Here is a 27,032-nt window from a genome sequence, read left to right as displayed (position 1 = left end):
CACCATGACAACATCGACCTAATATATTTTTATAGTGTAAGCGATATCAAATAACGCACTGTCTGCAAAACATATTTTGAGATATGTCAATATATTATTATACAATGTGATATACGCGCAGTGTGTAATATCATATTTTATTTAATCGTCTCCAATGACTCGATAATACAGAAATAGTGTACACACACATTTATACCATACTCATTATATAACTTTTATTGAGTGTACACTGTACATACAGCCTGATTCGTCAAGCACGGGTTAACTGTACTCGGTGAATCACATATTTTTTTTAATATATAAATGTATTAATGTATATGTAATATGTATTCAAATTCTGACTTTGAGATTTTTAAGCACACTTGTACTTAAAAACTACATTTTCGAATATCTACAGAAATTTATTTTTACCATACAAAGAGTTTTTTTTTTTGGCAATAACTTATTGTTTTTAAATAAGAACCATCTTTTATTTGTCGTAATTTGTCAAGTAGATGATCATTTGAAAAATGTTGATGTATTGAAATCAAAATTTGAGTAAATACCTTCTGATCGAGTATAATAGTAATTACCTAAATATCTAGGTATTAAAGATAATACTTCTCAAAAATGGTTTCAAATTGTATAATGAATGACGAAATTATTAGAGATTTTCTGTATGAGTCCGTGCTAAATATTGAAAATATGCGATAATTATCTTTTCAAATGTTAAGACAAAAAATTATATTTTGTTATGATGATTTTGTATTAAAAGCTTTTATTTTTGAAATACGGTAGACTAATATTATTAGTTTTATGCAATACATATATTCGTCGAGTAGTTTAACCTTCTATAGACGCTTTATCAAAAGAAGTATAAAAAAAAAACATTCAAGAATAGTATCGCCATAAAAAATTCACGAAATAATATATTTTTCCATAATCCAATCATTTTAAAAGGGTTTACAAACTAAAAAATAATCAGAGACGTATTTTTTACGATTCTTAAAATAATATATAGCTGAAATAACTTGATACGATTAGATAGAAATTTGTTTTTATTTATTGAATTTATTGTATTTATTGCTCATATAATAAAAGTGCCACAAACTATAAAAGTAGGTAGTGTCCAAAAGCACCTGTTGAAGTTACAACCAACTTTTTAATGGGTGCTGTCAAATACTTAAGATACATTAAAATAAGTTTTGCCACTTGATTTAGTATATATTATATTTTATTAAAATCTATAATGAGTTATTTTAGTTAAAATTATTTTTTTTTTTTTAAATAAAAAGGCTAAGGTATAAATTGATCGTTAGTATAAAATTATCCAAATATAATATTATACAATTAATAGTGCCAACGTATACTATACAGTTAAATTTAAATGTGATAAATATCAATAAAAGAATAATAATAAAATATTAAGAATGCTTTAAGATAATAAGTACATTTTTTAATTATGGTAAATAAAGTACATCTCTGCATAGAGTATTTAAAATATAAAATCAAAAAAAAAAAATTGTAGGTTATTAAAACAAGAAAAAAAATATTTTTAATATGTAACGTAAAAGAATCGAATGTTAAAATTAGGTAGAATAAAAAAATAAAAATAATATTATAGTTGTCAGTTATTATAGCGCATTTTAATGTTACACGACACTTTAATGAATTAAATTTTGAACAAAGCCAACAAATAAAAGCAATATATATATATTTTTTTTTTATTCGTAATGGATATGGCTGATATGGCTGATATGGGTAGATATTACGTAGGTACCTATATTCGATTTTATGCCCTTGAGATGTAATGATTTATAAAGACGCATTAATAAGTAAAACAATATACGGAATAAAAAAAATAGCTATTATATAAAAGGTTAAAAATGTAAAAATATAATGTATTAAAGTTTATATTACCAAGTGTTTATTATGCCCGCTATATCATCTTTCTATTATTGAGATAAATTAAATTTGAACAAAATCGGCACCAGTTTATAATCTCGAAAATCTCGACTATCGGCCTTATAGTACTTCTACTTATTGTGGAAAAATACTTTTAATAATTTTTATTTGCATAAAATATCATAATAGTATTATATATAGTACCTACAGTTAATTATTTTATAATAATAATGTTAAACTATAATTATGTCTTTATATTTTGTTTTATTGTTGTAATAATTTTTAATTAATTATTATTCCGCGGAAAATTGATTAAATTTTATTGTGCTGCAGTAAAGGGATTTTTTTGCTCGAGATTATATTTTCGTGGAAACGTTTTTTCTTAGTAATTGGTTTTCAAAGACCCTGGGATATACTTGCTATTTATTATACATAAGTATTATAAATATATTTCTACAAATTTTAAATAACAAATTTTACGAACACTATACTCGTATATTATAAAGAAACCAACACATTTTTAATACACTCTCGCAAACTTTTACACGTAAAATATCTTAAATCCTAACCGATTAATATACTGTAGGTAAGTCGTACTTATATCTACTTTTATTTTAAATTGCCTGGAATAAATAAATTCATTTTTAGTTAGACTAACAAGAATTAGGTGAACAAAAAAATCAATACTACATGATAGTATGTAGGTACACGCGTTGTATTGACTTTTCACTGGAAGTCAATTCTCGAGAGAAAAATCATAACTTCATAGTGGCATTCCCAATTCGTACAATAATAACTGCAAGATCAATGAATCAAATCCAAAATGATTTTCAGATTACAAGTAAATATCGACGTATTTAAATATACATCATTTTATAAATATTTACTAATGCATAGGTAATGTATTTTACAACAAAATCTAGTTATCGATACGCCTGTATAGATAGTTATGTCAAATAAATATTATCGTACATGAGTTTGAATAAATACTAATTTAAATATGTCATTGATAATTATCCTGTGTACAATTAGACATATATTATTACAATATTACATTCTTTGTAGTTCATGAGTGGCTATTGGATCGAAAGTGCGTATATAATTGCCATGTTGACATTTAACATAAAGTTATGTCGTTAGTATTTAATATAATAATAACAATTATTGAAAATATATTTTGTTTTTTTTTCAATTTACTCGTTATCTTGAAAAATTTTTACTTTTTTTTTTTTTTTTATACTGCCTATGGCATTTTTTATTTAAACGACCAAAGGTCTTTATAAATACAATACATTGGGGGTGAGTGCAATATGATTATTTATAAGTAACATTTAAAATATTAAAATACAATAATAATTACTAAAATATATATTATACATAAACATGTGTGAGATTTTATCTCCAATGAGATAGTCCCTTTCCTAAACCTAAGTGATTTAAACTAAGTCGTATGGCTTTAGGCGTTTGAGATGTCTAATGTCTTGCGAGTTGTCTAGAATTTGTTTAGCAGTTGCATTCGGATGCAGCTCAAGTTTATTAGGATGTTTGTTGGCAAACTTTTTGATTTCGTCCTGGATTGATGGTATATTCAAGTCTCGATTTTTTACTTTTTGAAATTATTTATTTTACTTTATTTTGATTTATTATAAAACTGCATTTATTAAAAGCTTTCCAAAATTAAACTTAAGCTAAATTTTAACATATCAACTACTAATTGAAACGTTGTTTCATAATTAATTTAAATCAAGTTAAAATTAAAATTAATTTACTAAAATTATTTTTCGAGACAAGGCGTCTTTACTGTTTAAATAGCCACCAATGCTCGTACATATCATAATAATAATCAATATAATAATAGTAAAATACATAAGTACCTAGATACCAAATAATTGTTAATTAGAGTTTTTAAATATTTTTGTTTAGTGAAAATAGTGTGACTTTTGACATTTTTTTAAATACCTTATCCTTTATATGTATTGTGTTAATATAGTGTTGTAATATTAAAATGTTATGCGCTATTATCGTTAATTATAATATATTGAATATCAATACATTAATTGATTTAAAATAGATGGATGATAGATGCGTGCATAAAAGCCATGATTAACCATGCTAGTAATCAATTATATAAATATAATAATTTATAAAATAAATCACCTGTACTTTTGTAATTAAAATTTCGTTTGACAAATACATAAATATAACAATAAATCCAATATTATATAATGCTTTTATTTATATAAGTACTTTGTATGCGATCATGAGGTCAAGTGATGGTTAAACATTTGACAAAACTTGGAAGTTAATTAACTCGTTAAGTTTAGTCAATATTGGTAAATTTAGGTTAAATTAAAAGTTAAAAGCAGCTTTTTTTCTAAACTGTTAAAAACTAATAGGTTGAATAGAAAATAATATAATTCAACTTGGATGAAAATCAGTTTCTTTTTTTTTAAACAAAATATTATTTACAATTTATGTTTAACTACAAAAAACAAATTCGATAAAAGTAAATAAATACCTATATATATAAAAAAAAAATAGGTATATATATAAACAATACATACAAGAAAAATTCAGAGAAAGATGGCCAATCAATAATAAAACCATACAAAAAGAAATTTTTAATTAATTAATTATTTAACTTATCACAGTATCAATCATAAAGTTTTTCTGAGTTATCAAGTATTGTTATTATTTTTTAAATTTAATTATTGTTGAAAGTTTGAAATTAATGTGTTTTGTTGAGATAGTAATTTTCAATGTAAATGTATATATTTATATCAAATTTATATATTTTTTTGATGTACCAAATAAGCACACTCATCATCACTTTAATCGTCTACAATTTAATATTTACAAAACACGTAACATTATATTATTATTTATAAATAATATTTCCGATTTTTTTCTACAATTTTTTTTTTTATAAAAAATTATTTGTACTGAACAAAATATGTGTACTTTATACTCACATTCATCTGTTTACCTTTAGAAGTTATAAATTTAATTTTTTTTAATTTTGGTTCAGAATTTTTTTTATATTTCATTATTTTGTTTAAATCAATATTTGAAACAAAAAACATAGCATATTTAAATTTTTAACCAATTCTTTAATTATTTTTATATTTATTTACAAAACTGCCGTGTAACCTATTTATTGTTGTATAATCGTTAGCCCGGATCAACATTATATATCTAGCCGTACAAAACCGGATTTCCGTTTTAATTTATTTCTATCATTTTTGTGTTTGACGTGGTAGTACCTATGCATTGTTTAATAAAATATTAAGAAACCACAGAATAAAATCAAGATTAAACATGTTAATTTTGATAAAACAATAATTAGTGTCGTAAATAAATCCAAAAGATGATATTGATGGATCTAAAAATCTACATCTTGATTTCATTTCGACCGGAGAGCAAAAACGCAATAAAATTATATAATGATTAAAAATTTAAATAGATACCTACACTACACTTTAACACGTAAATATTATTACGTACAAAAAACGGTTCTAAATGGAGTAGGTTGTTCTATATTTCTTAGGATGTTTTATTATATATTTATAATACTTTAAGTATCTAACTTATTTTTATATTACCTAATAATATATAGTAAAGTAGAATTTATGGTTACTTAAATTTTATTTTATATTTTATGTTATAAGTTATAACCTTAGATGTTGTTATACTTATTGTTAACTTATAACAGTACCACATGGACCGCTGAGAATAGATTTATAATATAAATATTTGAAGAATTGCATCATGTAATGTAAATAATTATTCAAATTGTGGCTAAAAAGTTTTCAGTTTCGACAAATAATGTTTTGTAATTATAAAAAATAAATAAAATTGTTATTTTCAGATTAATTCTATCTAATTTTGTTAAAGTATTAACTTGAAATGTTAATTATATATCATAAAAAAAAAAATTGTGCATTAATGTTTTTGAAATGTGTAGTTTACTGAAAGATAAAAAAATTTGTTTCTGAAGCTTTATATTAAAATTCTAAGCTTTTTTTTTTTGGAGTAGAAAGTCTGTTAACATCATATTGATATTTTAAGAAAAAACTAAATAAATAAATACAAACAGAAAATTTGAAAAATCGTGTTTTAACAATCATTAATTTATACGAAATATTGGTGATATAAAATATATTTTATAAATTAAAATTAAAATGTTTTATATATAATTAATATACTATTTACTATATTTTTAATGTTTCTAAATATTTTAGTTAAAATTCTTTACAACACTATATTTAATCAACTCCAACTTCCCAGATAGTCGCGGCGATGTTTGTGGTAATTTTGAAAGGCGTTTGATTAAATTCCACGCATTGATGCAATGTTTAAAAAAAATTGTAGAAACGCGTTGGATAAATCGATAAATAAATTATAATTTCTAACTAAAGAAAACATAATGACCTACATAAATTAATTTCAAAAATTCAGGCAGGTATATATATATACCAATTCTCGATTGAATGATTGGTTTTCAGAGTTTTCTCACACACAATTTATACTTTCCATTTTGAAGAGATGCCATAAATATGTATTTATTGTTCGTATAATTATTTGTGAAATACATATATATATATATATATTACTATGTAGGATAATATGTATATATATATAAATTACGTATACTTGTTCGACTTCGTAGAAAACCTAAACATTTCTACAGACATTTTTACAAAAAGTCCAGACCATATTATATTATAGTCTAAACAGCAGGCAGCAGGATTATATATATATATATTGTATATTGTATATAGAACTTCTATTGCTAATTAGATAAATTTTCTTTTACATTAATTAGAAAAACATAAAATCAGTTTTAATAGTTTCAATAGATATATGAACGTAGGAAAAAATGATATGAATAACACGAACGCTTGATATGAGTACCTATACTTATAGTTATCCAGCACTAATACTCAGATGCAATAGTAACCAATTACGTTATATAATGAAAACAAAATAAAATTATAAAATGCAGTCAACCTGAAGGATTGGATTAAATATAATAATTTAATTAATGTATTTAAATTAGACCATGATGGGCAGAAACTAGAAGCAATACGTATCGTAAAAAACCAAATCAACCGGCACAATAACAAAACTGCAAAAGTTTACGTACGTACAAAATTATTTATAATGTTGAATGTTGATGACGGTATGACAGGACAGTTGATCACAATATTATTCAACAGCGGTTGTCATAATATTGTGTCGTTTAATTTACGAATGATTATAATAAACGTAATCATCAAGTTCAAAAAATATAATTCTTGTCATCATCTACTTAATTGTAATCATACCTATTGGCAATAATAATAATTAATAGTTATACGCAAACAATACAAACCGGGTACCGCTCTACTGTATATTAAAATATGTCGAGTGGGGTCACTGCAGTGATGGATGTATTAAATTCGAATTCAATGATATGGCATTTTATATGAAAAACGATTCTGAGCAGAGAAGATCCGTCTGATTATATTGTTTTAAGTACATTTAATGATATAATAAAATTGCTATTAAAGCAATTTATTTTCTAACAGTCTACGGTAAGTTGATGGCTCATTTTTCAAAAGCATTGATATATTATATTTTAATATTCAATTATTATAATATAATAAATATAATTTATATCGTATTATATTATACAGTTGTGCGTAGCCAGAATTTTTATGGGGTGGTTAAAATGTAACTAGTGAAGGATTTGTTTTTTCACACTCCCTGAAATGTACTCATAAATTGTTTAAATAAATTATAATATTACGTTTAACTTTTAAGTATTTATTTAAATAATAGTAATAATAATAATACTGATAATATAATGTTTTTCCTTTTTTTATAAATATATTAAACAAAAAAAAATAATAAAATAAAAATTATTATACAATAACAATAGTGTTTAATAACATATTATGTTTAAGATAAAGTTTATCTTAAACCGTGGTAGTGTGTGAATACGGCATAACAGAATACATTTTACCACGACCAAATGATTGTATTCCTATATTATAAACATTATATTTTTGATATAAATACGGCCGAGGGGAGGGATTTAACACCCAAAATCACCCTCCTGGCTACGCCATTGTTAATATACTATTACTATAAACTTTTGATTCGAAAAGTCGATCATCGTTTTCTCATAAAACAAGATGAATAATAATATGTTCAATGTTCATGGTACATAAATAAAAAATTAACCTACATATTTTGAAAATATTATTATATAAAATTAACTTTATCGAACACGTAAATATTTTAAACCCTCTAGAATAATGTTTTTAAATTAAAAGAAAACAATGATAATCGTTATATTCTTCGTTAAACATGTTATTTTCTTTAAATTTTTTAAAATTTAAATATCAATAATAAAAATTTGGCATATATGTTATTTTAGATTTAGATACCTACCAAGATTTCAATTAAGACAATTTGGGAGTAATCGTGTATTACATCTTCAAACCTCAAATATAAAAAATAGAATTTTTACATTTAAAAATTAATTTGTAAGTTTTTCTCGATTATTTTGAAAAATGCTAGAAATTTTTAATTTTAACCTCTCAAAAGTACAAAGTTCAAACAAAATCCAAATTTTTTACTATAAGTATTTTAAGTTTAAATTTTTAAAAATTTGTTAATTTTTTCAGTTAAAAATGTATAAAATATGGAATTATTTTAGATAAAACTTGAAAATTGTATACAAAGTTTATCATAAATACTTCATACTAAAACTAAAAAATCTAAAAAAAAATGTAAAAGTATAATTTTTTTTTTAATCATTTTAAGCTCAAATATTTTCGAAGTCGCATTTTTAAATTATAAACAACGATATTCACTATTTTTGTATAGTTAAAAAATACTATTCATTAAAAAATAGAACTTTCGCGTAAGTATATAATAATTATATTATAAACACACGCAATGGTATTTTCAAATGTAATGTTTTCGCCAAAAATTAATTCAACCAACTGTATTATTAGTATAGTAAAATAAATTACTTTAATTGCAAAATCAAAAAATATAACATGAAATATACTTGGTGATATCATAAGCTCATAAACCGTTTTTTGTATACAATGATATTTTATCACATGATTTCAAGTTATTAATACGTCTACAAAATTCGTGGAGGAACTTTCAAAATATTTTGATATATTTTAAGCTATTGCCTATTCATATTTATACAATGCCTTTCGCCTACTATATTATTAAAACTAGAATAAATTACTTAAATAATTTAAATATATAATAAATATATATGCTTTTATTAGTTTAGTAATATTCGTATAATATTAAAGCTAGGCTGACCGACTATCTTCGCTCATTTACCATTGAATTAAAATTTAACACGTCCATTACAGTGACCTACTCAATATTAATTACAGTAATACAGTATATACAAACATAAAGTACACTTGACATTGTTTATACAGCAAAGAAGTTATTTACTGAAGTGTCACTTTTTTTTTCTTTTTTTTTATATCTGAAGACACTTATTATAGAAAATACTCTTCAGTCATCAATTTTGTACGAGATTTTTGTTAGAAAATTGGATCAAGTTTATAAACATTTTGCAATACTTTTTAAAATAATAGAAAAAAACAATAAATTATCATAGTTATTATTAAATTCATTTTGTTAAAACTTTAAGAGGGACTAGGTATCAGACTGGAATGAAGAGAATGTATATTTACCTGCAATTACTTAATTTTTTAAATATGTATTGTTATTATTTTATTTTTTTTTTTTTTTTTAATTAATAAATGTTAATTATTGATATGCAATATCGATTTTAACGGAAATTTGACATAAGCGGTATCGGCACATCCTTAAAATCTATTCTAATATAATTATAAGCTAAAAAAAAATTATTTTTTCTTTCTGTTTGAACGCGCTAATCTCTGGAACTACCAGTCGGATTTGAAAAATTATTTTTACAATTAATAGCAAGTACATTTTTACTCACTTCAAACTTGAAAAGCTTCGCTTCTGCGTGGTAGGTAGCACTGTCTGTGTACAAAAATCTATAGGTAACCGACGAATATAACTCCACCAACTTTTTAAAACTTATTTCATCATTAACTGGTATTGTAGAAATTGTCGACCCTTCGACACATCGCGTCGCATCGCTTACTCGCGCTATAATTTCGTTTTTGCTTAGCGTTCTCTCTGATATTTTTTTCTTTTTGTTTGGCTCATGCTAAGGGTCGCAGCGTACTTTTAAATACCCTTAATCTTTCTTCGAGAATTGGGTTATCAAATGCAAAACGTTATTTATAATCGTGTACTTTTCGATTCCAATATTCTCGAATCCCAATTTTTACCTCATCTGTTCTCTATAATATCAAAAAAAAAAAAAAAAAAAAAAAATGTAAACACCTTAACAATAACGATTTAAAAATATTAAATATTACTTTATATAAGTACTATAATAAGTGTAAATAGTGTAATATTGTTCTATTCTCTTCACGAACGCATTAAAAATGTATACAATTTTCCTGGAAATAATATGAAAAATAGTTATATATAAACGCTTGCAATGATTTTCTTCAACATTACAATAATATATAGAGAGATAACTACACTCGTTTTGATCTCAGTTATTTTAAGATATGTTACGCGTTCGAGTTACCTAACACTCTTCGTATGCATAACGCGCGCGAAACATAATACATTTTATTTTAAAATAAATGTCATTCAATATAATATAATACATCATCGCGTATGCGAATCACATCGGGTATTCCTGTATAATATTGTATATATTTTAAATATTTATATATACAATACAATATTATTATGGCGTCGTACAGCAGCAGCAGTCAGCTGTAGACCAGAAGTAATAAAATAATAATAATCAAATTCTGATATTCTTATAGGTATAATACGAGTATACTTACAATTGAAGCTACAGTCTATGAGAGCATCAAGAATCGCGAGTTTAATATAACTAGATACTTAATAATAAAACAAATTTTAATGATAATAAATAATGAAAGCACAATGTGAGTAAATGTAATATGTATATACAAAATATATGTTCTCAACATATTTTTTTTCATGCTCGGAAAAATACGGTCTATTAAAATTTATAATCCACTTCAAAGGTGAATTCTCGGAATAAATAATAATGCATTTGAGCGTTTTCTGGAAAAAATAGTTGTTCAAAGTTTTTAATTTGTATTTCTTTAATCTCGAACTAACACACAAAAAAAATATTGTATAATAATATTTATACATCCTTGAACTGCGAACGATGCTATAAGGTTACTTTTTTATCCGCCCAATTATACAGACGTTATAAAAATCATTTTCCTTATTCTTATGTTATCATCATTATTATATTTTGCGTGTTATTAAAACGTATTTACGTATACGCGCACGTCCATTGTTCGTTCTGATAGAGATGTTGCGCAGTCCATATTATTATTATCATCGTACGCATAATGACAATAATATCCGACATCGTTTTTTATCTCGTGTTTTTAGTGATTTCGTCCACTGCAAGTCGTCGTCGTTTTCGTAAGACAACGCCACCGGCCAAACAAGAATATCGAAATTAAAAGCAAAATATTCAGTAAGTACGACCGAGCGAGGGAATTCGTATCAACGTACCCACCTTTACTATATGAATCGCGGACAAAAAAAGCAATTCATATAAAATTTAAAAATAGCAATTTGGTCGAAACAATATATATGCGCGTCTCGTATGACTCACATATATATAGCCGCTGCACAAGCTCGTTCATTTAAAGACGATGTCTTCAGAAAATGTGTTCAGTCATTTTTTTTTTATTATTATTTTATTTACCCATATTTCATCGGTTTATCCTCAGTATTACGTAAGTATACAATTCTGTTCTCTGGAAAGTAAAATATTTTGATATTATTTTATAGCTAAAACACATTTATAAAATAAACGAAGTTTACTTATCAGCACTGCACTCTGGTATAACGAATTTGTGTATTGTAAATTGCATGTTTAGAATATCCCATATATTATAAGAGCATAATAAAAAAAAAACAAAAATCGTTTACCACGATGATGAGAATAATATTCTCTCAAATAATAATCTCCACAAAAATGTTTTCTGCTTTTTTTGCTTCGGTATGATATATAATATAAACAAGACTGGATTAAGGGGGATATGGGGGTAAATAATATGTAAATAGGGCTCATATTGTAGCTTAAAAATATACCAAGTGATCATTTGTATATTTTATACGTAGTAATGCTAAAAAAAAAAAAAAATTGTAAAATGTAATACTTTTATACTATAAAAGTATTACATTTTCAGACAAATTAAAGTAAAAACAAGATGTTGAATTCATAAAAATAAAAATACATTAATTATTTAATATTATAATATTCATATTATATTTATACATTCGCTTTATCTTTTAATTTATATTATTTAGTTGAACATAAATAATAATATAATGTATGTTTTTAAATATGTTTTTTCTGCGCCTTTATATACATTTTACATAGATGAGTAATATTTTATAAAAAATTTTAAATAACAACAAAATGTTCAAACACTCCATGCTAATAAATAATTATATTATTCAAAAAAAGTAAAATGTACTACTTTTTTTTTAAACAAAAGAGTAATATATCATATCGTTGATTACATTTTTATATAATGTACCTATATTTAATTAATTACGTGTATTATCCATTAACAGTGAGTACCTAATAGCTAATATAAAGCTATATGTACGTCAAAAAAATATGTCAATGCATTTAAAAACAATAAGTTCAGATTTTGACAAAAGTCACCAACAACAATTGTCACATTACAATGACTTATTACTTCTCAATGACAAGGTACATTTGACACTTACTATATAGCACTATATATATATACTTACCTGTATAGCAGACCTACACTTTCCTCTTTGTTTTAGTTGTACCTTTGGGTTTTGGGCTTTGAATAATAAGTTTTAGGTACATAAAAATACTCTGGATATGAATGATTGTATTATCACGACTTGCAATTTTAAACAATTTCAAAATGTAAATATAAATTTATAATAATAAGCAATCCACGTTGTTGAAGCTAAGTTAAAAAAAAAAATAGTTTTGAATTCTATCAATAATCACATTAATAAATCGCATTTATACAAATACAGGTATTCAAAAATATATAATATTATTTATAATGGTTTAAAGTAATTTATATATCAGAAAATTATCGATACTTGGAAAACAAAATATCGAGCTCATCATAAATATTTTACTGTTTAATTACTTATAAATTATCATTATGATTTATTGTTTAAATTTTTTTATAATATAAATGTTTATACATCCTTTTTTTAATGTTTTTGGTAAATATATCAACTCAAATATAAGTTATAAGATAATAAATTTATAATTAAAAGATAATACTATTTTAAGATACAAAATAGTTTTAAGATTAGGGTTAGGATTAGCAGGTAATTTTGTTTTTTACTTTTGTTTTGTATATAAAAAGTTAAATTATTATACTATTTGATATGCTCTGTTTGTTGGTATTTAAAACTTTTGATATTATGTATAATAAACAATTTTTTTATAGTTTAAGATCAAAGCGTTTAACTTGGGATCAACACAATAAATCTAATATAATATCTTTAAACAACCATCTGCGCATTTTGTTGTTTAATTTAAATTCTTTATAAAACTAACTTCCTATAAAACTCTTTTAAGACCAATTTGGATTAATATGAACCTCAGTTGTGTTGGGAATGCAAAAAAAAGTCAAAAACAAATAAAATGCAATCTTTTCAGAACATTTCCTTCAGAAAACGTATTAATGTGCGTCTCTTATTCGTTTTTAACTTAACAATACAAGTACCTACAGATTTGAAACTAAGCTCTAAATATGAAACAGCCAAATACTTTTACAAAAGATTGTATAGTCGTCTCTCGTCTGTCAACTCACTTAAATCCTCTTAATCAAAATGTTTTCGTTTTTATTCTTTATCAGTCCCTTGCTAGTGCCTGGTAATAATTCTCGTGGATGCATAAAGCATAAATTTAATGGTTTTGTGGTCTCTTAAAATAATAATTAGGCAGTAAGCATACGTAATGTAGAGTGTCATCAATATAGGTATATACAAATTACTTCACTTAAGTTGTTGTTGTGCCATGTTTTTTTATTTACTTATATGCTCACTGTATAAATATAATATGCAATATGCATAATTAAGTATAGGTATATATAATAGTTACGGTAGCTATGTAACTCGTAAATACGCATACTTTATATTTTTCAATGCCATTAATACATTTTTAGTCTAGACCAAATCCATTAAAATAATGATGTGCAACTATGCAAAACATTTAAGTATAGACAATTAAAAGTTAATTTTAATTTTTAATATAACCACCTATAGTTAGGTAACTAATTGTCTTATTGACGTGGTAATTTAACTAGTTCAAGTATCGATTGTAATATCTACCTAACTATTTTTAGTTTATTTGAAAAATAATAGGAACGAACTTTAAATTATGCTTATATACTCGTAGTTACATAAGCTTATGTACTTATAGTTATATAATAGCTTATAAGTAAAGAGTGAATTTTTAGGTTCTTAATAGCTTAAATATGATGCTAATATGTTTTAACAAAACCCTAAAATATTCTCTAAATATCCCTTAAACTTGTAAATATGCAAACAATATGATTTTTTTCCAAAATAATTCAATAAAAACAATAAATATTTTTGCACCATTCATTTGGTAACAGATAAAATATTTAAATATAAAAATAACAACAAATTTATTATTAAAAAATCGTTCTCATCACGTTATCAGTTATCAAATATGATAGTCTATGGGAATATGGTACAATTACCGCGGACTAAGAGTAATAGAATTACTAATTTCATTACAAACAAATAAATAATTGAATGATTCTTAATTTTTATTATTTTTATATCATATTATTTATTTTTTCCTAAAAAAATAATTGTTGTAGGAAAACATTACGAGTCGAGAAATAAATAATAGATTATAAAATGATTTTTTATGAACACTATGAAAAATTTGCTAAATATTCTCTAATGTCCAAAATATTCTTCAGTATGTAAAATAAATGGTTTCCTACGAACTCTGTGATGAATAAATCGTTTACATTTTTCATTCTTGCGAAGCTATGTAAAGCCAGTGAAAATATGTAAAAATCTAAAGATTCACTCTTTACTTGTAAGGAATATTAATTCAATAATTTTCTATAACTTTTGTACCAACCTTTTTTATCACACTGTATACAATGACTAAAAAAATTTAAAAAAATAAATACTCATTGATTTAACAATTAAGTTGACACAAAAGTATTATAATTTCTAAACCCAGGTACAACATATAATAGATAATATATTCTTATAAAAAGAAATAGTAGCTTTCATTTCTGATAAAATGTTTAAAATTATCTTCTTAATTATTATTTAAACAATTGAAAGTCGCACAATTAGGTACTACATGTAGCCCATGTGGTAAATAAAAAAAATTAATTAGGTATACTTAATTAATTTTATTTTAAGATACTTAGGTACCTAATTAGTTATGAGTGTTATAACTTATAACTACATTTTGAACAAATTAAACTATAAACTAGGGATATTGACTTTAGACTTAAATAATTTAATAATAAACTGTTAATTAATTATTTGCGTTATGATTTAACATTTTTAACGTTGACTTAAACAATTTAATTTTTTTCATCAATTTGCCTTGGTCTTTGCCAGTAAGTTAGGTTATTGTTACCTTCCGTAATGATAGCTTTGATTGGTTTCCTTCGGAAAATGATTGAACAATAATAAAAAAAAAAAAAATCAGAAAACTTACTCTGCTGTATAGTAGGCGTCAAGTGTACTTTGTCATTGAGAAGGTCACTGTAATTGATGTGTTAAATTATAATTCATTGATAATTAATATAATTGTATACGACAAAAAATGATTCTAAGTGGAAACGGATTTCAGGCTATATTTTATATATTATAAATACGAGTATTACATATTTATATTATTATTTTTATTTTTTGTTTAGCTATAAGGTGTGTTGAACAAGTTTTTATCTAAAATAAATCATATATTATATTACTTCGTGTGAGTTCATGTCATATATTTATAAATAATATTACTCATAATACTTTATTTGTTAACCACCTTGTAACGGTAACAATATGAATATTTAACGTATAATATATATTTTAACTTAAAACTATCTGCAATACTATAGAAATAGAATGATGTGAATAGCTTTTTATGGTAAGTGAACCTATCTTAAAATAATAGTTCAAGTATTTTTTTGAACTACAACAACATAACTAAAAATGTTATTTTCATTTGAATATCTAATTTCATCGAAATTATAATTTGAAAACAAACCTATGAAAATATGAGCGTTCTTTTATATAGGTTCCTACTAGAATAGCTTACGAAAAAGTTATAACTATACATTTTTAAGTCTAAGCTATTCAAAATTTAAAATTTAATACAGTTTTACACTCAAAACAATTTACAAATTTTCGTGATTTTTTACAAATGTTGTAAATAACAGAAAAAGAGCTAAAATATAGGTATCTAATTTGAAAAATATATCATGATATTTAGAAATACTGATATAAATATTTGGTAAAAAATGCAGGTCTCTACACAGTTTTTTTTTGTTTTCGAACGACAATTTATTTTAAAACCTACAATACGTCTACTATACAGACATAATCCCTCGAGGAGGTATACCTAATCTATTGTAGATCAAATTTACAACGAAAAACCACTCTCTCCTCGGGTTTAAAACCGAAACATTATTTATTATTATTTATCCAAAAGGTGACGACGAGAAATAATGAGAAGAAAAAAAAAACCGGTAAATTAAAATAGAAAAATACATTTCATTTAACAATCGCCGTGCCGTTCAGAGTGAAAACGTCGTGAAAACAAAAATAAAAAAAAATAAAAAATTTCACGGAATAATCCCTACGGACGGGTCGCATGTGTACTCGGTATGACAAAAAAAAAAAAAAGAAAAAAATTTAAACAATACCACGGTTAACAAACCAACGCTGGTAATATCACGGTCCACGACACAATGGATAATAATAAAACATTATTTCGTGCCGAAGGATAATAAATAATATAATAACAACAACAGTCAACAATAATAATAATATTAGGCTTATGCGCGTTTGAATGCTGGAGAGAGTGTATAGATATATACACAGTACACATACACACTATATTATAAGTGTTATAATAGAGGTAATAAGTAGGTAGGTACAATATAAATATAATAATAATAAATAATATTATATTTTAATCGTGTACCGGCGATTGTGCCTGTTTAATAATTGTAGGCAGGTAGGCGGATACGTCTTATCGACGCAACGGCGGCGGTTGGTCACTACTCGTCTGTTTTAAATCGTCGCGGCCGGTGCCTTGGCCGTGGAACGAGAACGACGCTGTGACAATAGCGTCAATGACGACGACGACGACCACTATGATAATGATAATGAGAATAATAATAATAATAATAACAATAATAATGATGATAATCGTACGCTATCTCTCGTTATTATTATTATTATTATTCCTTGACCTTATCACTCGGGCGGTTCTTATCACACGACCAGACGGTTTGTGCCGTGTGGTCTCCCGTAAACAAATAATTTCCCTTTCCGGTCGCCGACCCCCTCCCCTTCACCGTTCGTCAATCCGTCGCGTTCGCCGCCCACCAAACGATAACCGCGAACATCCCATACGACCCGGCGATACGTCGTCTCCGTCATCGTCATCATCATCATCATCATCAGCGATATAATAATAATAACAATAACGTCATAACTCCCAGGGGGTCGACGAGTGTGTTGAGATAACGAGATCATATTTTTATTTTTATTTTTTAGCCGGAGGAAATATTATTTTTCGACGGATTCGCGCTGTCCGTCCGCCGTCGCGTCTCCTACAAGTCGTTCGCCCGACCGCCCGCCCAGTCTTACCTACCAGGCACTCGCCTCTCGATACACCTGCCCAGGTCGCCGGCCGATTAGCATTCATTCCGGTCCACCGGCGATGGCGGTCGGTCCGTCGTCTGGCATTTCCTCCGACGTCCGAGGACGCCGCAGTCATTACACGGGGCACGCACACCGGCGTTCGGTCCTGTCGGCGGCGTGATAATCATCGGCTTCCGAACACCGCTTGCCGTTGCCTCACATGCGTCAGCGCGCGTCGTCCGATCGACGTCCGCAGTACGCACACCTCACGGCACGACGATGGATTGTGCGTCGACACTGTACTCCCACCGCAACAACGGACTGATGACCAGGTCGCTGGAGAAACTGCTGGAGGACGCTCATCTGTGTGGCGAATTGAAACTGGGCGGGCGCAAGCTAAAGGAATTCCCGGCGACCAACAAGTACGATTTGTCCGACACGACCATTGCGGGTAAGACGCGTCCGCGCCGGGTCGCCCAGCCGTCGTCTTAAGACCCGTTTGTTTTTCAGATCTCTCCAAGAATTGCTTCACACACTTTCCAACCGAAGTGATTAAGTTCTGGTCATTAGAATCTCTCAACCTCTATCATAATGCTATACGATCGATACCGAATACAGTCACATCACTTCAATCATTGGTGCATCTTGATCTCAGGTTAGTGGTTATTGAATTCGAGTACTTGTCTACGAATTGTTTAGAGTCGCCGACTCGTGGTTTACGACAATAGTCGTTAATAATTATAACTGTTGTCGACTACCTAGAACTTTTTTTTTGATTTGCGACTCATAGATTTCAACACTAACTTAATGTTCAGAAAATAAAATATTCTTTTTCTGTTTTAAAATATGTGTGTTGCAACTTTTTCTTAATGATGGTCGATAAACAGATAACACTGTTTTATGAATGAATTTATTTTCAACCTCACTATTGTCTTTACTATTTATAAAATGTGCAAACATTTTTAATAACAATATTGTATAAATCATAAAGTATTCAGAATTAATTACAAATTATTAAGAAATATTTTTAAACAGTACATATTATATACTTAAACATAATTTCAATGATATTATTTGTTTGTAAACTATGAGTGTAGATGTTTAGATATTCCTATGTTTTATTTAACAAACAATTTAACCAATCTAATTGAATACTTAAATGTTTAACATTTTTATAGCCATACTATAATGGTGATATTTTGTTTAACCTAAATTGAAATATTTAAAAATTAATTACCAGGACATATAATATTTTTAATATTTTTACGTTTCAAGGTTCAAGTTTTTTTATTTATGTAAAAGCTTAACACATTTAGTGAATGTTATCTAGATCTAAAGTTTTAATTAAATATGCATCACATAATTATTAACAAAAACACTACCTATTAACTAGAACCGGGACTATAGTTTAAAATTATTCAACATCAAATAAAAATAAAAACATTATTCAATTTTTATTAAAATGTTAATTGTATATATTTTTTTTAATTACAAGTAAAGAAAAATTATTGTTCTTTCGTTTAGTTTTGCTGTTTTAAAATATAAGCACCAATTGTCATTTAATGTTATTATCTCTGTAATTTATTTTGTTTAATTTTTTTCTGCTTTAATTATCTCGATTGAAAACTTTAATCACTTATTTCTCAGTGTACAGAATTTTTACAATCTCAAAACATGTACATACAATTTTAATATTTTTATTCTCATAGTTATTATAAATTATGTTTTTTACTCATCTATATTTATTTACCAGTTACCTTACATAATTAAATCAAAAAATTAATAAATATGTGTATAAAAGCTCTTGCTCTATTAACACTATGGTATAATTTACTTTGATTAATATTTGAATATATATATATATAATCTATCGCATAACTTTAAGCATACCTTTAGAAAATAATATCAATAATCAGATTCAATATGAAACTATCATAAATATAATAATCAAATAATTAATGGTATTATAATAAAGTAAAATAATTATGTTATCTAGACAGTTAAGTATTTTTATTTATTCAAAGGTAGTTATGATTTATCTAAATTTCCACCTATCACGTACACAAAATATATGTGTATTCATATATATGTAATCTTTTTTTATAGTCGGAACCGTTTAACATGTCTACCATCAGCTATATGTCAGTTACCTCTCGAAATCCTATTATTGTCCAATAATAAACTTAAACAGTTACCCACCGAAATTGGATTCTGCAAAACTCTTATTGAGTTAGATGTAAGCTGTAATGTGCTTATTAATTTACCACCACAGTTGGGTCAACTATCCTCATTAAAATGTTTAAATGCACAAAATAATCTACTTATTGAGTTACCATTAGGTAAGTAAAACATTACAATAGTCTTTAACATTTTGTAGTTAAATTTAAAAAAAAAAAACTATTCAAAATAATTTTTGAAGTTTAATTAATATATATTATCTAAAACCAAGTAAAATATTTAACGTTTATGTGTTTTTATATCATTATACTTTTACATTTTTTAATTTAGATTAAAAATATTTAGCCACTCAAAATTAAATAATAATTTAGAATATTGTATAACATAATATAATCTTAAAAAGTTTAAAAATTAAATTTTGTATTTTTTCACAGAATTAACATGTTTAAAATTAGCAAGATTGAATGTCAGTTTGAACCGAATAGCATCTTTACCTGTTGAACTGCGATTAATGTCTTGTTTAGAATATTTGAATGTAGCCAATAACCCTTTGGTCTCCCCTCCGACTGCTGTAAGAGTGCATATTTATAATTATTTTAGATTTTTTAACAAATAATATGTCATCTTTTGTAATGCTATCGTTGTTTTTTTTCTTAATGTCTTAGGTATGTATTAAGGGTCGTATTCATATATTTAAATGGTTGGAATTAAAAAGTATTAAAGAAGGTCGAAATCGAGGATCATCATGGAAGTTCAATTCTCTTAAGAGTAATAATCACAGTTTAGACAGTAATATGGACAGTTTAACATTATCTGAAACAACTAGTTTGGTACATTCTTCAGATGAAGTGAGTTTATTAAGCAGTATTATATTGGTTCACAAATTATAATTATTTAATTATATTTTTAGGGTGCAAATGGAAGTATGGAGTATTTAAACAAATCTGACAGAAAACATAAGGAAATCAACAGATACAATAACAATGCAAGGTATTGTGTATCATATTAACATTTTTTATGTGATTATTTTTAATAATTTGTTTAATATTTTAATTTGCAGTCCTGAAATTGTACATGTTAGTAAAAGCAATGGTAATATGTCAACAAATTCGAATAAAATATACTCGAGTAATAATGGTATCAAGTTAAATGATAAGCCAACACATCACACACAAAGTTATAGGTATGTATAGTTGATGACACGATAAATGCTTAGTACATTCTTTCACCTGCACCATACCTGACTGATAACCATAAGTTCTCAAACAGCCCCTTGCGGTTTTCACCCTGGATGTATATGTTGTTCCTTAAAAATATGTCTACCAAAACTCATGATTCATCAATTTTGAGTTACAAAAAATAGCAAAAGTAGAATAATAATAATAATAAATCATCACACATTACTTTTTTAATAAGATAAGATAAAATATCTTCAGTCGATCTAAATGACCAAACAATACTATAAGTTTCCAACGTTCATTACTTAGGAGTTAGGAGTTTAGGAATAACGCTAGACCTAAACTAAACTTCAGAAGGAAATTACTAAATAATTTACTTGGTAACCACTCAAAATTCAACCTCAATAACAAACTACTAATCTATACTAATCTAACAACTTCTCATGCCCATATGAACTAACGGCATCCAGATATGAGGTGCGGCTAAATTTTCAAATCTAAACAAAATATAAATATTCCAATTGATCACCTTGCGCATCACTAAGGCTCCCTTTTACATATCCAATCACATATGTCACACAGACCCTACATATCAAAATTGTCTTAGAAATGTTCTCAATTATGTATAAACTTTATCGTAAGTAAATCTAAAAAATCACCGTAACCCACTAACCTTAGCACTTAACTTAGACTCAATGTCTGGAAACCCTCTAAGGAGGATTAAGAGAAGATGGTTTTGTGACCTAAAATTTAATCCTTTATCAAAGTATACAAATAAATAAATAAATAATATTAATATACATATTATGTATATGTACATGAAAAAATTGAAAAAAAATCAAATTAAAGTATAGTCGCTGGGTTTTTCTTTTTCATATAAATCATATTAATTCATTCATAGCTCATATTCTTATTGTAAAATAAAGTTTTACAAATTATTTATAAATAAATAAATTGAAAAAGTATAAAAAAATAATATATATAATTAATTTAATATAACATACTATATTAGTTGAATTACCCAGCTTTGCCCGAGAAAAAAATAGTGATTTATACTATAGGTGATGGCTGCTTTCTTTCGTTGAATTTTTCATTTTGATAATGCTAATACACATGTGCAGATGACAACTCTCTCTGTCTGATGCATATATAAATTTAGCTTACGTATGCGCATCAAATTAAAAAATACGATGAAAGAAAGCGGTGAATACAACATAATATCTTAATTGAAATAGGCTAACCACTAATAAAACTCATACCTTGCGTTTTATATTAAACTAAAAAAAACTACATTTTTTGAAAAGTAATTTTTATTATTTTGGAAAAACGCTGCATAACCACCGATTAACCAATATTTCTTTATAAACAATATTATTAGTTTTTTCACCAGGGGCAAATATGTATACATTTTTTTCTAAGCTTACACAGAAGCAGTTAACATAAAATTGTCCATGAGGTAGTAGGGATCGCTGATGTCAATTCCTGCAACTTTCCTCGTCTGTCCTTGTGCCTTATTAATTGACATAGCAAAACAAAGTTTAATAGAAAATTTGACACGTTTAAATTCAAAGGGATACTCGTATACTATATTCAATAATATATGAATAAATTAAAGAAAATAAGGAAATGATGATATCCACTGAATACTGATGCAAATTGGCTGCTAGATTCACATTGGTTACTGGCCAGATCTTTTGTCACCAATTATAGTACAACATTAATATTTCTTATTATTTTTGTTACATTTTATCTAAATTATTTTACAGAGAATACAAAGAGTTCCTTAAACAACAACGTGCCCAAGAATCTATTTATAAAGGAAAAGTTCAAAATCCAGACAATAACTATGATCAAAAGGTTTGTGTTAATTGTCAAAATGCCACAAAAATGATTCATGTTAAATTTTTTTTCTATTTTTATTTAATTTATTAACAGGATATTCGTCCATACATTAAACCAAGTACACCTGAAATTATATCAACTCCAGTCAATAATTTGTCATTACCAATGTCATCAAGTCCAAGTAGTCCAAATATTTGGTCCAAGAATAACACTCAAATCACTAAAAATAAACTTCAGTTCACAATGAAACGGGAGTATGATAAAGCAAGAGAAGAGGCAGAACTTGTGAAGCAACTACGAAATGTAAGTGTTCATATTATTATTATTTTTTAATTGTTGGACCATTGATTTGAAGCATATTTTTGTATTTTAGACTATCGAATCACGTTTAAAAATGTCTCTTCCAAGTGAACTATCACCGGCTCTTAATGATGGAGTTGTGCTTTGTTACTTAGCAAACCATGTCAAACCTAGATCTGTAGCAAGCATTCACGTACCTTCACCAGCTGTGGTAAATATTAATACAATTAAATACTAAAAAGTATCCAGTATAATTTATGTTTATCTAATTTATTAGATTCTTATTATATATCTTATTTATAGCCTAAACTAACCATGGCTCGGTGTAGACGGAACGTGGATAACTTTTTGGAAGCATGCCGTAAAATTGGTGTGAATGAAGTAAGTAATTACTGATTCTATGTATTGACAATGACTAGAGACTAGAATTTTATGCATTTTCATGTTCATATTGAGTGTATGCACTTATATAAAGATTTGGAGATTTGAAATGTGGACGATTCAGACCCAATTGATTCCATAGACAAAATTTAATTTTTCAGATAATGGCATATTTGGAGGGTTGGAGCATATTTTTTCATGAGTACATATAATGTGCATATTTTTTACAATCTTAGTAAATCAAATTATTTCATGTTTTTATTTTGGAAATTGCAATTTTTAAGTACTGCCATACTGGCGAAAAAAAATTTCCTTCAATACAGAATAAAATTTTATCTTCTCTAGTTTGATACCGTGTTGATAAACTATTATCTGAAAAATTAAATTACTGTTGTGTAAAGATTAGAATTAATTTATTGACAACATTGTAAATTTTATTTATTTAAACTGTTTTTAAAACATTTAATGATTTTTTTTTATGCTTAAATATTTTGTTGATATACTTAGATGTTGAAAGGTTCAACACTCCTAATTTTTTCATATTTATTTGTTTTATGTGTTCTAATGTTTGCTGTTGTTTTAAATAATATAAATTTATGATACATATTTGAGCATAATTTTCAATTATTTGTGCGTATGAATTCATATTTTGACCCAAATGCTTTGCATATTTACCACATTATTAATGCATATAACTCCGGTCTCTAATGGTGATTAAATTTAATAACAATTTGGAGTATAAAAAAAATTATATTTAGTAGGTGTTAATATTTTAACTACAGCATTAACTTGTTTTTAGAAACTGATTTGTTGTGCTGTTGATATTTTGGAGGGAAAAGGGATTGTTCAAGTGGCCATCACTGTTGCTGAACTATTGAAATTCCATACAACAAAAACACAACCACAAAATGTACACGTGCCATCACTTTTAAATGTATAAGAACATAACTTATGAAAACGATCTACGAAAAAAATGTGACTGATTGTTAAGCTCATAAATGAAATGCTATTGAGGCATTGAAGACTGTTTAATTCACCTGTTTAATTATATAAAAAAAACCTCAGAAATTTCATTAAGAGGCTGAGTAAATTTTATATATTTTTATAATCAAAATTATACTGATCGATTTAAACTCTTAATTTATTGTACACTACTTAACATTTTTTACTGAGTATAATATTTAGTATTTATTTAATTTTAGTCATTTTGTTGACAAAAAAAAAGTTATTTATTTATTTATTTATTTTAAACTTCCTATAGAGCCTGTGTTAACAAATTAAGTTATGCCATTCCTAATCAAACTGGCTGTAAGTTATATTAGTTAAGCTATTGTTTTATTTTGCATTTTACTTTTAAATTTTATTTTACTAAATTAATTTTTTTTCGTCAATTTTATTTATTTTTTTTTAATTATATTTTTTATAGGTATATTTTATTTATTATTTTTTTTTTTAACATTTTAGTATACTTGTAGTTATATAAAAGTAATTTATATACTAAAAACAGAAAGTATGAATTTATCTTAGGTAATAATTTCATATTATATGTATTAGTACAAAACACTAAATAATATGTAAACATTATTTTATTACTTTTCCAAAAATTTTTATTCAAACATAGATTACAAACTGATTACCAAAATTAACTTTAATTTTGTTAGAAAAGTATCATAAGTATTAAATGAACATTAATTATCAAATTATAATTAGCCATAAGCACTAATACATGTTTAATACAAAATTTTAAGTATTTATAATAAAAAAATAATATAAAATTAATTTATGTTTCATTGTTTATTTTTTTTTTTTTTTTTATATATTTGTAATTAACCTGTTCCTACACTGTTATTGTGAATGTAATAGTTTCTCAAAGCATCATACAGTTAGTCTACTTAATTAGTTATATTTTCATAGTTTACCTTACTAATAACAAATGAATAAAAGTTTTGCTAGCTATATAATTTAAATTATCATGTGTATGTATTTGTTTTTGTCTAGGAGTTTAAATATTGAATTTCCATTTTTGTATTGAACACTGTATCTATATACAGTGGTGTTTCTAACACTTTTAGCTAATTATTTTTGATCGCCTTTAAGTAACAATTTTAAGTTGTTGCTGATCACTGTGCACAAATATTGCGAATGCATTACATAATTAAACTGGATGGTGCCGTGGCATATGATAGTATTTGGTAGGGTATAGATAATACGTATACAAGTTATTTATTTAACAAGAAACAATTTTCTAATCATCAACTTTAGGGTGGTTTCTGGTAGTAAATTGGATTTAGTATGTATTTTGTCATAGGCGTTCGCAAACTCCAAAAATAGGTAATGCGCATATATTATTATCGACCTTCTATACTTTAAAACTATTAGACTTATTTAAAGCTTAGTGTGCTTTTAATATACATATAATAGAAAAAATATAAGTTGGACACTATCATTTCTGAGAGAGTAGTCAAGGCAGGTTAACATTCGAGTTAAAATACAGTCAAAAAGGAAAAATAAATGAATAATATTATCGATAATAGATGATCACAAATATTACTTTGTAAATTGTAAATTAAACAATTGTTTTCTCAGTACACAGTTATAATTAATTCATAACAATTTTTAATATATTATAAATTATAATAATAGTCGCTACACGTCTACACATTAAGCTACATACAGACTTTCAAAAGTAGCAAAGTGTACTTATCACAGTGAATTATCTTAATTTTTAAAATTTGCTTTTAAAATATAATCTAAAATTTATTTTGGTAGTTAAGGTATATTTATTGCAATTAATTTCAATACATTTAAACATAGGAAATCTGATAGAGACATTGGTCACTTCAGCCCATGAAATTCACAGGGCGTGCCTGGGTACACTCCGCACGCCTATGTACTTTGTTAATTTTGAGAATATACAAGGATATTATGCTCATGATATAACATATTTAATCATTATTTTCATTCATTAATACTATGTGTAAAAAATTTGAACATACCGTAGAATTCCGATTATCTGGATTAATTAAAGTAGGTAAAGGGTGATCTGGATTGACATATTATGACATGTCAAAAGTTATGTATTATTACCTATATGATTTATATGAAATGTAATTTAAAGTTTGCAACAATTAATAAATAACTTTACTATGATATTTAACTGAAAAAGAATAAGCTATAAATAAAATCACATATTTTTAAAAAAAACTAAGAAAAAGCTAACTCAGCACATTATTTATTTTATTTTGAAAAATGATGACA

The 27,032-nt window shown here is 25.8% G+C and overlaps 1 protein-coding gene across 1 annotated transcript; it reads left to right on the top strand.

Annotated features, from left to right (window-relative positions):
- Positions 1-11,346: 11,346 nt before the first annotated feature.
- On the top strand, positions 11,347-24,935 carry LOC112590959 (leucine-rich repeat and calponin homology domain-containing protein 1). Its single transcript, XM_025334577.1, has 13 exons — positions 11,347-11,488; positions 17,809-18,346; positions 18,406-18,550; positions 20,002-20,234; positions 20,508-20,644; positions 20,739-20,921; positions 20,984-21,063; positions 21,134-21,256; positions 23,018-23,108; positions 23,187-23,396; positions 23,467-23,604; positions 23,697-23,774; positions 24,574-24,935. The coding sequence occupies exons 2-13, from the start codon at positions 18,175-18,177 to the stop codon at positions 24,712-24,714; spliced, it is 1,731 nt and encodes a 576-aa protein (XP_025190362.1). The 5' UTR covers positions 11,347-11,488; positions 17,809-18,174; the 3' UTR covers positions 24,715-24,935.
- Positions 24,936-27,032: the final 2,097 nt, after the last annotated feature.

This window comes from Melanaphis sacchari, unplaced genomic scaffold, assembly GCF_002803265.2.
Source record: "Melanaphis sacchari strain LSU unplaced genomic scaffold, SCAv2.0 Contig123_pilon_pilon, whole genome shotgun sequence".
Lineage (NCBI taxonomy): Eukaryota > Metazoa > Arthropoda > Insecta > Hemiptera > Aphididae > Melanaphis > Melanaphis sacchari.
This window is presented reverse-complemented; position numbering and strand designations above follow the sequence as displayed.